The 18,060-nt window shown below is 32.5% G+C and overlaps 1 protein-coding gene across 1 annotated transcript in view; it reads right to left on the minus strand.

The window, feature by feature from the left end:
- Positions 1-518: 518 nt before the first annotated feature.
- Positions 519-18,060, minus strand: part of LOC142323047 (inhibitor of Bruton tyrosine kinase) — a 135,853-nt gene continuing 118,311 nt past the window's right edge. Inside the window, exons 18-21 of the mRNA XM_075362194.1 lie at positions 17,352-17,593; positions 8,681-8,914; positions 4,717-4,840; positions 519-908 (exon numbers count right to left, since the gene is read on the minus strand). Coding sequence (XP_075218309.1) covers positions 768-908; positions 4,717-4,840; positions 8,681-8,914; positions 17,352-17,593 — 741 coding nt within the window. The 3' untranslated portion in view covers positions 519-767. The remainder of the gene's footprint in view (positions 909-4,716; positions 4,841-8,680; positions 8,915-17,351; positions 17,594-18,060) is intronic.

Raw genomic sequence — 18,060 nt, forward strand, 5'->3', positions numbered from 1 at the left:
GAAAAACAAATAACGGGACATCTTCCAAATAAAATTCTTATTACATCAAAAGTGAAAATAATAAATTTATAAAAAATGATTACTACTTGCTTAATTAAGAATCAGTTTATTAAATTTAGCTTTGGTGGCCACTGAATTTTGTCACGGTTTAATTTTCAAAATGCTAAAAGTATGATGTCAAGGTCTTATGGCTCTGGGCGGAAAATGTAATACCTACCCTAGAGTTTTCCTTCTTGTAAAATGTTTTTAATCTAAAAAAAAAATATTATGAGAATTAAGGAAAAAAGCGTGGGGCTAGCAGTCATTTACCCTGGTTCATTTCTAAAGGTATACAAACATTAAATCTTTTTTTCATTTATCAAATTAAACGGAAATTAAAATTTTTATATTATTATTATTATTATTCTTATTCAAAATTTGTTTTGTTTATTTATAAATTATTTTAGTAACATAAAACATTTTTTGTGAGTATTGAATTAAGGATTCTTGTAGAACAGGACATGAAAAAAACACAAAGCCAATTTTGAATTGAAATATTATTGAAGCATTTCATCATAAAAATCTAAAAATGATAATAAATATATATTTAACCCCCATTTTATTTTTTACAATTACAAATTGCATGTTGTTGAATTCTTTCTGAAAGAATATATTTTTTAATAAAAATTGTTTTTATAAAATTAGAACAAGAAAAGTGTTAACAGAATTATTATGCAAAAGCACAAAATACATACAAAACAAAATAATTTTTTAAGTCACAAAAATCTTTAATTATTATTACGCTTTGATGTTATCCATGTTGGTTTCGCTATATTTCCGTATGGTACTCGTTTGACTGTGATTCGTTCATCAGATACATTTGCAGCATTGTAAAATAATAATAAACCCTCAATAGCTTGATCTTCAATCTAAAACAAATATAATACTTATTATACCACATTTTTTACTCTAAGTTTTTCAATTAATTAGTATTTTATATAATAAAAAAATGCTTATAAATCCCCTTAAGGATTACTTAATTCCAAAATTAAATTTTACAGTAAAGGAATTTGTTATTTGTTGAATACTGCATGAATTTGATTACTATACCCTAAACATCATATACAAAAGAATAATTAATTAATTTATTCGTTTAATTTATTTCATTAACTAATGAAATGTCTTGAGGAGAGGAGTCGATTTGTGTGTACATCACAATCTAAGATTAAAAAAATTGCTTTTGAAGTCAGTCCATTACCTTATTCCAGGACATTAATGATAAGAAAAAGAGTAAAGTGTTTCTATAATTTTTTTTGGTACCCAGGTACTGAACCCGCAAAGAATCTAAATACTTTTATTCCTAAATGAAATCTGGTACAATATTCATCCTCCCATCCATGTTTACTATTTATAAAATTAAACTGGAATGAAGGTAACATAATGTGTTTCATTTCTACAACTTAAATGTGTGAAGATAGCTGCTTATTTTGTAGGAAGATGGATAATATTTAGAACCATAGTTGTAAAAACAGGTTCTTATTTTGGAAGAGAATCAACAAGTTTAAAATATGACGCAAAATCTTTGTATACACTTCATGAAATTTCTGAGGTATTTTTATCATCACATTCATATAATATGTTATCAGACAGCTGTAACTAATTATTCATTCCATTAAAAGGTACTTAATACAATGCTTCATCTAGTTTATGTTACATTATTGTAATGTCAATGATTTCTTTTAATAGCACTACTTGGTTTTAGTATGAAAACACGGATGAACAACTAACAGTATAGAAAGGAATATAATGTGCGATACAATTATGGGTAGTTAAGAGGCATAATCTATCTTGAATCCTCTCATTAAAAGTATGAGCTATGATTAGTGAAACGTGTCAAGAATTAAATGAAAATGAAAACATTACAGTATGATGAAAGTAAAATATTGTAAAACCACAGAAATAACCTGAGAATAGAAACACAGCAACTGATGGATGATTGGCATGTAAAAAAAGGTATTAAGCAGATTCTATTTAAGGCCAAAGTTGAGATATATTACCTATCTAAAAAAAGAAAAATTGTAATTAGAAGTCACATTTGTTATGAAATGACCAAATTAATAAAAATATAACTTATGCAAGAATAGTTAATTACTTACAAAATTATCAGAAACCTATGCACAAGGAATTACGGGTCTGGGGACAAAACTTATTGATAGTTCTAATTAATAGGCAGTCACTAACTGAATTAATCATTCTTTAAATCCAGTTTTCTAAAATAAATAAAAAATAAATTTATGGATAACTTGTAGGCTTAAGTTTACCGGTAAGTACAAGCCACTTTTTAAATGGACTTTGGTTTTACCTGGTAGACTGAGCTGAAGACAACTTACTGAATATAAATTTGTAAGCACACACTGATTAAGGGCTTGACCCATTGCACAACCACCATGAGTCATATTTGCTGATCTAGCAAAAATCAGATATATTTTTAGGTAAAGTAAATTGTATTAACAAATAATTTGGGTGTTAAATAATAATTTTAAAAAATAACAAGACTTTTGGTTAAATTAATTAAAGATTTAAGAGAACTCTTTCATAAGTAATTATAAAAGCCTATCAAGTAGTAATAATTGCAATCTAAGAAGAATATAGATTCAGTTTAATAAAATATCATAGTAATATTTATTTGATTGTTTATTAAAAAAATAACAAGATATCAGACATCTCTTTCCTTATACTCCACTACAACTTAATATAAAAGTGCCAATAAAATATTATTACAATTTTGGTTTAGTTTAAAATTAAAACATTTTCTGCCCATTTTGGTTTCAGTAAAAATAACATTTCATTTTGTTTTTAGTTGACTTTTCATACATCAATTTTCTCAGAGTTCTCTAAAAATTTTGTTTAATGAAAATTTACATAGTATGTTTAGATACATTAAATCTATAAGTATTCTTTTGTGTTTCCAATTTTTGTGTTTTACAATAATTTTCTCTGAAATTATTTGCGATAACATTCTAGCAGTCACTTTTATGTTTCTTAAGGTCAAAAATAAAAAATCACCCACTTTCCCCCCAAAATCTGTATCCCAAAAATTTCAATATTGCTTCATTTTATCATTAGAGTAGAAAACAGGTTAAACGTTTTCCCAGTAAATATATCCTTAAATTATTTTCATTTTTTTTTGAGACCCTTTAACATGAATGCTGAACTTAAAGATGTTAAGAGTAATGCAGTTAATGCTATTTTGTGAAAAAAATATCTTTTTATTGCTATACTAGCTGCAGGGCGTGCCTATGGCATGCTTCTGCAGCTAGGCTCTCTGGGAGGGTTGCCCTGTGGGGCGGCGTCTCAGAATGGGATTACTAGGTGTCCAATATTGATTACCTCTTGTGTAAAAATAGTTTTTTTTTAATGATGAAAATTGATATAATGAAACTTAAATTAGAAATTTAACTCTAGAAGAAATTAATACTAACGAATAGGGATTTTCCGCTAGTGATCGGTGCATTCCAGTGCCTACTTTTTGGTTTTAGTTCATTATTTCATGAAGAAAAATAATCACGTAAATAGATAAACAATATGTAAAAAAATTTTTTTAGAACACCACTTAAATTAAACACACTAAAAGGTAAAAAATAATTTTAGGACGGCACCCCAGAATGGATTTGACAACAAGCTTTGAAGGTGATATATAAGATTATGTGAAAGTCACAGCTTCAAATTAAACATTTGATGTTTTTTCCAATTTTTTCTTATGCGTGTTTGCACTCCACTCTTTATGTCATTCATCATGGATAAGAAAATATCAAAAAACATAAATGTTTAATTAAAATTAATTAAAAATATGAAATGCGCATAAGAAAAACATCAACTTTTTAATTAAAGCTATGATTTTCACATAATCTTACATATCAAAGCTTGTTGTCAAATCCATTCTGAGATACCAACCTAAAGTTATTTTTTAAATTTTAGTGTGTTTAAGAGGGGTATTAAAAAAATTTTTTACACATTATTTATTTTCTACTTTTTTGTGTATTTGATGTAAGAGTGGGTTTTAAAAAGTTTATATTTTTTTAATTTTCTACTTTTTAGTCTGCATAAATTTATACTTAACAGCTGTGCTAGTGCAGAGGAAAGAGCGTATTTCGTGAAAGATTGGATCGGTACTTTTTATGGTGGGTAAGTGTAATCAAAACATAGGGCTAAACGATTTAAATTTCAGATAATCAAGATCCAGACGATCAAGAGTGTACCCGATGCGTTAAAGAGTTACATACATACAAATGCCATTTAGTAGGGTAGGATAATGGAATAAATGACTCCTAAGTATTATCAGCATATATTCTTCCTGTGACAAGGGATAATCTATCATGTGCAGGGTCAGTTGTCAACCTTGTTCCATCAGTGATGCCATGCTGGTACCTCCTAGTAGGTAGCAGCTGCTTTTTTATTGGTGTTTAGTGCAATAGTGATCCACCTGGGATCCTATCTGAGAATTGCAAAAACCAAATAAGTGACAGATATTTATCAGATAAAGCTTGGCCTTGTATACCTAAAATCTATACTTTTTCCAGATAATCTGGACCTGGAAACATAAGATTCTATAATATCACAAACAAGCTTCTTGTCTCGTAAAAATATTCTTGAAAATGTGAAAAAATTTAGCAAAAAAACAAAAATTATTGATTTTTGTTAGTAAAGAGCTATACTTTATAAACTATAACAACTGACCTGAGTTAACTGGAAAGATTTAGTTCTCATACGACTCAGATTATCTTTCTGCTTTATTTCTTCAGCCATAATATCAGAAAAAGATGGTACTAAATTATGTGATGTACTTGTTTTTTCTCCAGGACTGAAAAATTTTTAAATTTAATAAATTGATTTGTTATATTAGTTCAGAGACATATCTATGATTAAATATTTCTAAGCTAATAATTGGAATAATATACATAAAATTATTATATGTAGGCATTTTTAAATAATTATTGCTCTTATTATTTTACATATAAGGTACTTTTTTCTGAATTATTTCAAGAAATCACAAAGAAAGGAATAAAATATAGCCAAGGTCTGTCAGATAAAATTATTACAAGAAGAAACTTGAAATAAAACTTTTCTGTGCAGTTTTAATTTCATTAACTATACCAAAATTATTTGTTTTTAGTGACAACGCATTTATGATTTTTTGTCTCAATCGATGAATTAAGCAAAATTTTGAACATAAAACAAAAAATATGTTTTCGATGGATGAAGTTTTTACTTGGTGAAAATCCAAATTAATAAAAATAAAATAAGAACAAAAATGTTTTTTGATTCCCACAAAATTTATTTATAAAATGACAGCTGTTCAATACCCAATACCTAACTCAGATGTTATATACAGAATATCAAAGCTTAAAAATATGATACAAAGAACAAGTTAAGTAAATTAGAATTTTTAAATTTATTAATTTCTAGTGACTAAAAGGTTCAGTTTCAAACCTTTGTTTTCATCATAAAGTACTTTGAAATTATCATTAAAAATACGATTTTCATCATCATTAAAATACAATTTTGAAAATATTTTCAATATTGATTTTCATCAATACGATTTTTATCATTTACAATATGTTTTGTTATTTTAAATGACAGGTATAATTTAGAATCCCTCTCGTTACTGGAGAAACACAATTTGCGGTCCCTTACATATTTTTCAAAAGATCTACCAGTCTATACCAGTAATATAACTTTATTACAAGAACCACATTCAAGTTTGTAAATTCATGATTCCTAAGGGTTATCAGTTTTACTTTTGTTATTTTTAATGAATTTACCTAGAGAATTATCAGATTTGAAAGCAATATCAAAATATATGTTTTTAAAAAACTTAAATAATTTTCTATATGATTTTACTTAAATAAGTGTGTGAAATTTCTTTGGTTGAATTACTTGAAGAAGGAAAAACTTTGCTAACTGCAATTTTGTGTAATTCATTCTGAAGCAGTTGATTTATTAGATTTGTTTGGTAATTGTTATTTAAAGTTATTTGTCTTATAATAAAAAATTCTTTCTAAAAATTATCATCTGATGTTGGAATATTTAACAATCTATGAATATACTTGATAAAAGCCACTAATTTATGTGCAAATGGATATAATGATGTACTACGAATGGCAGTATCAGTGAATGAGGGTTTGTGATATATTCTGCAATCTAGTTTGTTATCAATTTTAATAATATTTAAATATACAAAATATTTAATACAACATAATGCATCCCTTGATTGTGGGACAAAAATATATAATCAGGACAATCTCTAAGAAACCTTGTCTTACGTATTCGTTACAGATTTTTCAACAATGGGACTTATTACCCTTAAGATATCTATATTTTTACTAAAAAATCTTTTTTATCAAAAGTGGACAAAAACAATAAAATTACTGTTAGTGAGTACACAACCTACAATCACTCAGAAACTTAATAACACCAAGACCAAATAGAGATATTTTGCAAGTTTTACCTTTACATAGCTCCTCAGTTTTACAACACTATACCTAATAAAATAAAGAACTTTACTCATACTTAACTTAAATCTAGTATAAAAACAATGGCTATTAGACAAAGATAATGTCTAATATTTATTTCTTTAAGCTGACATGATGATGTGTCTTCTCTATATAGATGTACATTATTTTTTTACTTTTTGAAAATTCAAATACTTTATTAACCGCAGTGTTAATTGATATTATATTATAAATTGAATAAATTAAAGTAACACCAAAACACTGTTAAAGAATTAATTTGTTTAACCTCCAAAAGTACTTATGCAAACCACTTGTATCATCAGTTGGTGACATTATGATTAAATGAACAAATGAAAATATAAATAATTTTATGAGTAATAAGCACAAAAATCAGCTAGATGTTTATTATGTTATATGAATAGTTATAATTTGTTGTGTCTTCAAATCAAAATATCGTCTTCAAAAGTTACTCGTTGGTTAATCATTTTAAGAGTTTATTTGAATTTATAAATGTAGTATTTTTTTAAGATTTTTTTTATTGTTTTTGCATGTTTCTGAAATTTCTAAGTTGTGTTCATAATTGGTAATAGTATGTTTATTATGCAACAGACGGTCTGCTTTATTAGAAATACCTCTCTTCTTGTTTTTGTATACATTATAATGCTTTGCAAACCTTTTTTTGAAAGATTTGTTGGTTTTATTGATGTATATACCATTACAATTATTATATTTAATCTTATATATTTCACTTACATTTTCTCCATTAGTATTATTATTATTATCCCTTACATATTTGAAAATGGTTATTAAGTTTGTAAGTTTTCTTATATTTATTTGTATTGTAAACATCAATAATTTTTTTCTATGATCTTATTCATATATGTGTATTGTATGAAATAGTTATTAGTAAGTTCTTTATTATTATTCTGCTGTAAAGTTGTAAAACTATTTTGATGTTTGGTTGTTTGTTTTTCATAAATTCTTTCAATAATTTGATTACCAAAGCCATTGGAAACAGCTATTTGTTTTATCGTATTTATTTTGTTTTTGAGTTAATCTGGTTATTTTATGTGTATTGCAATGCTCTAAAAAATGAATTTTTATACATACCAATTTTTTTGACCATAGATAATCAGATGACCATGATGGAAATTAAACTTAAAAATTTTAATTTACTTTTAAATTAACAATTAAACTTGAATAATTCACCATTATTAAAATTATACAAGATGGGCTTTGAATGTTATAGTAAGTACCGCCCCCTTTTTCTGAATTGACCAGTAGTATTTACTGTTAAATTTTCATGTTACTGATACATGTGTACAATCCCTATTGTTGCTCTTTATGTATTTTATCTCTACTGGTTCTATATGCACTTACCATGTTCTTTGTATCATATTTTTAAGCTTTTGTATTCTGTACATAATATCTGAGGAAGGTACTGTGTGTTGAAGCAGCTGTCATTTTTTAAATAAATTTTGTAAAAATCAAAAAAATATATTCTCTTGCCATTTTCTTTTCAGCTTTATAACACAGTAAAACTAAGATTAACTTATAAACAGAAAAGATTATCACTATATTGTACTTTTAGAAAAAAAAGCCCAATACAAATTTTGATTAAGAGAACTTTTGTATTTGTCCAGATACATTAACAAAAAAGATAATAAAACCACTTTTTTTGAAAAGATAAAAAGAGAATTAATAAACCCCACGTACAAAATACAAGCCTTTTTTTAAACAACTAAAATATAAAAGGTAGCAAAATAAAACAGACTTAATTCTAAAATAATAGCAAGAAAAAATAATTTTTTTTCCTAATGTGTATGTTGTATCTGTTCAACAAGTTGCTATACATTAGTATTTTTTCAACTATTACACGTTTGTTCAAAATAGTTGTGAAAGTAATCTACTTTCACAATTAGTTTTAAAAGAAATTCTTATTACATTTAAAAAAAAACAACATAACCACAAGTTTTAAGAAAATAATTCTAGCATGTGCATGGAAATAAAATATGATAACAGAAAGTCAAGCTCACAAAAATTAGACCATCAACACTTATAATTAAAAATTAAATAAAATACTACACAAAAGCTGAATAAAGCTACATGCAGGAATAATTTTCAACATAAGTAAATGAATACAAAAAATAGTTAAACTAGACTTTTTTTTTTTTAGATAAAGATTGCACCTTTCACATGGTGGTAATACAGTATTTTTAGCCTTTGCTTCCTTGTAAGTGTTCTTCAGGGAAAAATCAGAATCAGATGATAAAGGAGGTATTGTGCCCCAAGCTGAAGATTTTGGTGGTTGAACTGTAGAAGGAGCCACTTCTTTATTAATTATATTATTACCTTCAGCTGCTAATTTTTTCCTTTGCTTCTGAGACAACTTTATAGTAGGTGCCTTTTTAACATCAGTATTACTGAAAAAAAAACTTTAATTATTGACTTGATTTTTTCAAAGATATAAAATGGATTACTACTAAAAAAAAAAAAAAGTCAGGATATGACTAATATCTTCCAAGTCATATAAACATACTGAATAAAAACTACAAGTTACCATCATTTCTTATTAAATTTATGCTAACTGCTTTCACACAACTATATTTCTCCTGTTTTAGACTTCTATAATTCCTCCTAAATTTTTTACCAAAGTGGGAGATCTTGCCATTTTATGTTTATAGGTTAACTTTAAAAAGGAAACGATTGTGCAAAAATATCATTTTTAAGAACACTGTTCATCATCAATTTATTAATTTGTTTAATGCAACCTTATTAAATTCAGAAAAAAAAAATTAAGATTTACTGAATAAAAAAAAAGAAAAGAAATTTAACCTAACATTAGCTGATTAATTATGAGATGTTGTCTGTAGATGCACAATAGAATAATGTAAATACACTAAAGAGGTGGTTCCCAAAGGGTGCACCTTGGTATCCTGGGGAGCTGTGTCTTCCTCACAAGGATGCTACAAATATTACACATTTTCATAATTTTATTTCCATATAGAGTGTGACGACTAGCAGAACTGGCACAAACCATCTGCTTACTGTGTGCTAAATCCTCTCTATGTAAATGGTTACTAGGTGACATGATACTTGTCTCTTGATTGTTTTAGTAGTTTCTTAAATTTTCTGGTACTGTATGTAGATAAATGTTGGTTTTCGCATCACTTTATTGTTGAATTATTTTTCAGAGATTGCATCACCAAATATTGTTGTGATCAAGTCAAACATAGTTTTTTTTTATGCATTTTAAAGAATGGATTGGTTTTTACTAAACAGAAATAAATATTGTGATAGTGAAATTGAAGAGAGTACATCGTTAACTAGAGGCAACAGTGTGAAATCAGGTGTAAAATTCAAGAATATGATGACAGCTATTTGGAATTTGGTTTTACATCGATAAAATTAAACGGTGAAGAGAGACCACAATGTGTTTTGTGTAAGAAAATTTTGGCACCAGAATGCATGCTTCCAGTAAGTTGAAATACCATTTAGAAACTACTCATCCCAACATAGTTAGTAAATCTTGTGACTACTTTACACTAAGCAAAAAGAGTTAAATCAGTAAAAGGATGATTTTTATAAGCAAGCGACTACCAAGCAATGCTTTGCTGGTAGCGAAGGATTGCTACAATCGCGACGTATGTGCACCAGGTTAAATGTAAGGGCCTGGCACCCCTGGAGAAAGGTGAACATTGGTGCCCTGCGGATGGTTGTTCCTGGGCTTTCACTTCTAAGAGTGGGCTTGGGGTGCACATCCGGTGCTAGCCAACCAAAGGGTGGCTTGAACAACGAAAAGCCAGATTCATCAGTGTCCCTCAACGGGCACTGAGAAGCTGTGTTCATCGCCTGGTGAATGTGGAGGATGAAGGGGAAGGTCTGCTGATGCGAGAAACTCATGAATTTATGAGCAGTATGAGGGCTGTACTTTTTGGGCTGTCTGATTGTGTGTGTACCCTCCAGCAGTGTCGGGCTTTTTTGGATCGAGGCTATTATCACAGTTACCATTGATTTTAAGACTCGTCATTTTCACTTTTTGCGGAGGTATCAAGGTGCTGATTTATTGACGCGAACTCGCCTCACTGCGGCTGAAAGGTGACAACGACTCCTGGTCGTAAGTTCCTGTAACGAGCAAGGGAATACTCCATAGTCCTGCTTGCATTCTTTTCAGAATGAGGGCTGTAATCTGTGGTTTTCAAATCGAATGAGTAGTGGCCAAGAGGTACAAAGAGTGACAGGGGAATACAGAAGGTACAGAAGCTGCCCGTAGCTCGCTACAGGTAGTAGTCATGCCAGTGGGCTTACTCAACTTTTCAAATGACGTCTTTGGCAAAGTGGGATCATGGATGATGGTGGCGAATTGATCGAAGGTTTCATTGCACAGCATCATTTTGATGTCTTTAATGTAGCCAGTGAATTGTCTACCTTTGCTGGTGCAGTTGGTTTGTGGAGGGCCTTCCATGGTACCAACATCAATGTTACCATGGGTAAGGATATCCTTGGCAGGATTCTTAACTGGTCTGTAGTTGATTGAGAGAGTGATCATTGGCTAATAATTTCTGAATTGGGAGGTGGGCTGCGTGATGTCTTTAAGGTTAATGTTCATTTTCAGCCGGGGCACTTCCTGCACAGGTGGACGGATTGGCCTAGGTTTTTAAACATTCTTTTGGCCAGGCTGCGAGTTTTTGCTTGAAGTCTGGACGAGGTCCCATTAGACAACCTGACAGAGAATTTTTCTTCTGCAGTTGTTGAAGCTGCTGAACAGTCGATTCCCAGAAGCACGGGTCAAGACTCAGGACCCGAGTCTTGATGGTGGACTCGGGACTTGAACGTGATGAAGCAGACTGTGGACCGGCTCAGGAGAACCACACAGTGTGAGGGTGATCCTGATCAGTGTGCAGTTCTGATTGCGGATTATCATTGGAAGGAACCGAGTATTTTCACAAGGTTAGGTCTTTTAAGTGTGATTCCTGGTGCTCTTTTGTATAAGAGCAGGGAAACAAAGACCCATGGAGTCTTGTCTGTAGAGTACTTGGTCATAAGTGGAAAAAAGACATTCTTCTGTCGGCTCTCTTAACCCAGGATGCAGCTGTTATAGACAAAGATTGTGTCCTCACTCTTCTGATGAACAATCTGCTTCCAGAGGTTGGTGAAACCTCGTATCATCGACGTGTTCACAGAGAAGTTGTTGGTTTTCACTCTGAGAATTTGTCTTCTGAGATTACTGAGGTGGAAGTCCGCCAAGTAATTTGTAGCTTGGCTAGGAATAAAGCCCCCGGGTATGATAGTATCACAGTGCAGCTCCTTGTTCACACGTTGCTGGTGATTTTTGGTCCTTTGACTAGGATTTTTAATAGGATGCTTTTTTTGGAGATTTCCCAGCGTGTTGGAAATGTAAGTCCACTGTAAGTTCCATTTACTATCCTCTGACGCTCTTGCCTGTAGTAGGTAAGGTTTTTGAGGTTTGTACCTCCGCATTAATTGTAGGTTGACATCTAACCATATGGTGATAGACAACCAGTATGGTTTTTGCCCTGGCAAGAGGACAGAGGATGCAATTCTTAGGGTAATGGATCTGGCTTTATCCAGCGAGTGCAAATATGTGGTTGGTGTCTTTTTGGACATATCCGGTGCCGTCAATAACTTGTGGTAGCCCTTTGCCTTGTTTCAACTTCAGCAGCATGGGTGCATGCTAAATGAGATTAGAACTCTCATGAGCTACTTCAGCAACAGAACCGTCGTCCTTCGTGATGGCGACTCAGAAGTAGAAAAGACCCTGTCAAAAGGTTGTCTGCAGCACAGTGTTTTAGGTCCACTCGTTTGGGTCATTGAGTTCGACTCTCTTATGCGGATGTGGATGCCTGGTGGTTGCTGCATCAGGGCTTATGCCAATGATGGGTTGTTGTTGGTCAAGGGCAACTCATGTGCCGAGATAGAGCTCAGAGTGACGCAAACATCTAAGATTCTCAGGTTGTGGAGTCTTCAGCATAAGATAGTTTTCAGTGTGGAGAAAACCACTATGACGCTCCTTAAAGGTTGTCTAGCTATGACCCATCACCTGTGGGTTGTCATGGACGGGTTTCCGATTAGGTATGTTACCGTTCAGAAGTATCTGGGTGTTATCCTTGATGAGACACATCAATTCAAGGAGCCCCTCCAGTTTGTTGCAAAGAAGGCCATCAATGCCTTCTTTGGTGTCCATAGCGTAATCCATCCTGATTACGGGTAGAACTGTCCGGACTGTAGGGTTGATGACACTGTGGACCATGTCCTTTATGTTTGTCCTTGGTACAAGGCTGAACATACCAGAGTTATTAGGGAACTTGAGAGAGTGGACTCCTTTCATCTACATGTCAACTGGAAACTCACAGAGAATGGACTAATGTGGCTGGCATCCTTTGAGTCCTCGCCCTGAGCAGGTTGGCTGAAGGGGTATAGTAGAGTAACACCTTGGGTGGCTAGGGACCGTCTGGGCAGTTGATTGGCCGGAGGTAGGTGTATTGGTGTCTAGCCATGATTATATAGAAATTGTGGTGATTATTTGAATTTTAGCTGCACTGCCAAGGGCATGGATCCCATGCAGCCATGAGATGTAGCAGCATCTTAATGATGGTTGAAGAAAGTAAATGTCACGTGGGACTCTGCGATGGAGCTGAGTGGGAGTAGGAGGTCTGTCCGCCACTCCCTTGTAGACCACACCGGAGTCGATAAATTAACCTAAAGTCAGGGATATGAACTGAAGTAGAGTTCACTAAGGGAACTAGGACTAAATTTTTTTGTTGCAAACAACATTTTTGGTGGTATGTTGTTGCTAATTTGTCTCAAATTTCCAGACATTTACTAGAAATTGGCTCAATAAAAGTAGCACTAGATGCGGGGTTCATGCTTCCGCAAGCTTGGTTAGCTAGTTCAAAGAGCAACAATGTAGGCCATTTAAGATGTTTGGACGAGGCCTATAGTGAAGGCAAAAGCTGAGTTTAAAAATCACCGATGTAAATATCTACCGAGGCATTTACATTGGTGGCGTCCCAATGAGGCCTGGCTTATTACTATATGTAAAAGGTTAGAGGGCGAAAGACGACTCCCATTAAAGCCCATCAGAGCTAGGAAAGGGGGTTGGTGATCAGAAGCTTCACAAAGTGGGTTTCTTCCCCTACGGGGTTGGGATGTGAGACCTCACTGGAAAGTGTGGATGGGGGTCCATCACCACCTAGGTCACCAAAAGTGCTTGAGGTTGAGGTGGGAAGTGATGAGTGCCATCACTGGCACTGGTGGTCATCTTGTCTTGATGGCGTGGAGGGCTAGAGAAGCCAATCCATGACTCTCTGGTGGTAAACTCATAAAGTTTATTGACCAGTGTAATGTTTTGCTGGACTGTATCATTGCAGGGCAGGAGTTTGGCTGTGAGATCATTGATGGGTTGGTTGGAGAACTCGCTGATGCACTGAAATCCAAATCTAATAATGAAAAATCCCGAAATTCAAAATTAAGAGTATCAAATATGGGATGCACACGTGATAGAGGCCATAATAACAAGAAGAAGCGTGATATGCAAGGACGCAGGAAGTCTACCGCAAGGTGCATAGCAATTTTGCCGATATGGTAGTTGCAGGTGACCTTTCCCTCAAAGACCCGGAGGAGAGGATAAATGCCCCGTTAGCTCGGTTGAAGAAGCCTTATATCAAGCTCTGGGGGCAATCAGTTAGATCAAAATTTATCCTACTTCTGAGAATATGACTATTGATTTAGTCATGCCACCATCAGTATTAAAAGAAATCAAGCAAAGGGTAAAGCGACTTGGCGAAGGAAGCTCCAGGCCTGGATGACTTGTGTCGCAATGATAGCACCTCCTGCTAAAGTTATTTTCTGTTTTATTTATTAAAAATTATTACCTTGAGCCGTGGAAAATAAATAGGACGACATTCATTCCTAAACCTAATAAGGACCGAAAGATCCAGGGGCTTGGTGGCCTGTAACCATAAGTTCTATTCTGGTGAGGGTGTATGCTGGGCTTCTTCAGTCCTGTATTCAGGCGAGAGTCCAGCTGCATTCTCTCAGAGGTGATTTGTGGCCGGGAATGGATGTTTTATGAATTATTTTGTATTGAATGAGGCAATTGATGGGGCCAAATCAGGTAGACAGGAGGGAGCAGCGGTCACAATGGTTGATGTAGAGAAGGCCTTAAATGCTGTCTCGCATGAAGCCATTTGAGCTGCCCTGAAGGTGTGTGGTTTTCCTGACAGATTTGTCGGAGCTATTCAATCCATGTACACTGGGGTCCAGACAGTATTCCAGTCCGAAGGTCAGCAGTTCAACATTGCTCTCAGTCATGGAGTCAAACAGGGTGATCTAGTATCTGCTCTTCTTTTTAATATAATTAGGTCAGCAGTTCAACATTGCTCTCAGTCATGGAGTCAAACAGTCATGGAGCTCTTCTTTTTCATATAATTATTGACCCTGTTTTAAATTTAATTGTTGGCTCGAAATTAGGTGAGCTCGATGGGACGACTGGTACCATCGGGTTTGCCGATAACTTGGTCCTGCTGTCTTGTTACACAAGGGTTGGACAGAGACAGCTGAACACGATAGAATCCTTTTTAGCAACATTGGCTTAAAATTTAATTTTACTAAGTGATTTTCTGGTTATATAAAATGTAAAAATAAAAGCTATGTGTGCACCAATCCTGACTTAAAGTTTAGACAGACAGTTCTTGAAAACCTCAACAACTTGGTACACACAACATTAACAAAATACATATGCATCACCCTAAATCCACAGTAGAACGTTTGTATATCTATCGTAAAGAAGGTGGTAGAGGCCTCCTCAACCTGAAGTCACTTTATAACAGACAGATTGCATAAATGAAGAGATATTTTCTCTCCAGGTCTGAAACATCATCTTTGCACAAAGCAATAGTTACACTTGACATGGGCTACTCCCCTCTAAAACTGAATGATGACAATCTCTATCCCAATATCATTACAACCAGTGATAGGATTCAAGCATGGAAATCTAAGGCATTCCACGGTAGATTTCCCCATTCTCTCGACAATGCTGATAAGGACACATCTACGTGTTGCGTAAGGGATGGGTCTCTATTTGGAGAAACTGAAGGGTTTATCCATTCCATCCAGGACCAGGTCATTGTGACAAACAATTACAAAAATTTCATAGAAAATCAGGACATCAGTGATGACTGCAGAGTATGCCATGAATCATCAGAAACAATTGATCATTTGATAACTGGATGCTCCAACTTGGCTAACATGGACTATCTACATCGCCACAATCTTACAGTAAACATTGTTCATCAGGCATTGGCATTAAAATTAGGACGACAGGGAGCATTGTACTTATTATGAATATAAGGCCAGACCTACATTGTAAAATGAGCATTATAGACTGTATTACGATCTCTCCATACGTACTGACAAATTTATTGCTGCAAATAAGTCAGACATGGTTTTACACAACATTAGAGAAAAAATTGCTATTCTGATTGATGACTTGGTCCTGCTGACAGGACCAATCACAATATTAATAAGGTTGAAACAGATAAAATAACCAAGTAAAACCCTCTGGCAATAGAATATAAAGAAATTTACAGACTGAACTCAATAGAAGTTATTTCCATTGTGATAACAGCAAATGGATTAATTAACAAAAATTTAAACAGATACATAGAAAAGGTTAGCCTAAAGTCATAATTTTAAAAGCCCAAAAATCAGCAATTCTGGAGACATGAAGAATTGTACAAACTGTGTTAAATGCACCTCAGCACTGAATGAGGTATGCCCCATGGCCCCTTATACTGTAATTCCAAAAGTGAAACATCTCAGAGATAAAAATTAATAATAATACAGAGAATATGACATACCATTTTGCGTTTCATTTTTAATGCTCAAATCACAATATTTATTGAAGAGAATTAAATTTTTATGCTTTTATTAATTTAACTTTTAACATCTATAAAGATGCAAATGATAAATCTGCATTTCTCAATAGAAAAGTAAGATTTTTGTTGTTTTTATATTATTATAATCTTTTTTTCCAGCAAATTCCATCTTTTTACATGAGCAAAATGGGAAGTAAAGATTACTTATATTAATTTATGATCTACACTTAGTAAAAAAAAAATATTCAAATTTATTTTGCATGTATGTCATTCATTAAATATTTATTTAAAAAAACAAGGTATTGTATATCAATTAAACAATTAGCAGTAAGTAACTTAAGTTTTCTAAACAAATTTACTCAAAAATGAATAGCCGTATACTTAATAAGGAGACTGATTCAGTTGTAAATGGTTGCATGATGTGCATGTCTGTTTACAATGTTCATCATCAGTATGCTTACTTCATATAGGTCTATGCTTAAGATGTCTAGATTTGTCTTTCACTATAGAAAGTAAAGAAAATCATTTTAATCCATAAATTTAATGACGTTAACTTTTTTTAAGTTTGCACATAAAAATAAGATATGGAAAGCAGTAGCTTAATTACACAAACAAAATAAATCATAAACATAACTACAGACTGACAGAAGGGAGAATATTAGGCAATTTAAAGGAATTCAATCAGTTTGCCTGCTTTCAGATGTAAATTAAAGCTGCAAATAGGTACAAATGGAAAATTTTCTTACATTAAAAGTTTTGTGATCAGTGCCACTCTATTTATGACACATTTATTAATATTATTTATTAATGATCGGTTCCAATAACATACACCACTGATGTAATTAATAATCAATCCACTGATTGAATAAAGGTTGTATTAAAATCAGTTAAAACTATTTTTAATAAGATTAAAATCAAAAATTAATTAAAAATTTCAGTTAAATACATATTAAATCATTACCTATTTCGTGAAGAACTGCTCATAACAGACTTGGAAAATGACTGGTTGGAAAGTTGTGGAAACTGAGTAGTATTATTTAAAGAAGGAGGTGGTGGTGATGAGGCCATAACAGCAATTGGTGAAGTTACATTTTTTATATTCATTACAGATGAAACAGAAGATGGCAAAGGCAGCTGAACATACTCATCAGAATATGGTTCAATGGTTGAAGCTCTTACTAATACCTTTAAACGTGATTGAATCTACAACAAAAAAAATAATGCATGTACACAATATGAATTATAGCATCAATCCAGCAACTTATCAACTAACCACTGAATGAATCCCTTTATCTAATAGGTTATTTCTTAATTTATAACTTTGATGTTTTATATTGCCTAGCCGGTTTATAAAAATCTTACCACTTAAATAACTGATCAATTATAAGGAAATTTTTGTACTGATAATCATGGATTTCATAAATTATTTTTTTCACTAAGTGTTCTTGTTTAAATACAGTCATTGAAAGCTGTCATGATTTTATAATTAAATAATAAAAGATTTCATTAAATATGACACTTAATATGAAAATGTACAGAAAATTTGTAAGTTTTATTAAAAAATAGTGCAAGTTGCACATAAAAAATGTTTGCCTTAGTACATTTCCATGTAATAACCTCTTTTGCTCAGGAAACATCTCAATGATACTATACCTCAATCTAGGAGCAAC

Source organism: Lycorma delicatula, chromosome 1 (assembly GCF_047948215.1).
Source record: "Lycorma delicatula isolate Av1 chromosome 1, ASM4794821v1, whole genome shotgun sequence".
In the NCBI taxonomy this organism is placed as follows: domain Eukaryota; kingdom Metazoa; phylum Arthropoda; class Insecta; order Hemiptera; family Fulgoridae; genus Lycorma; species Lycorma delicatula.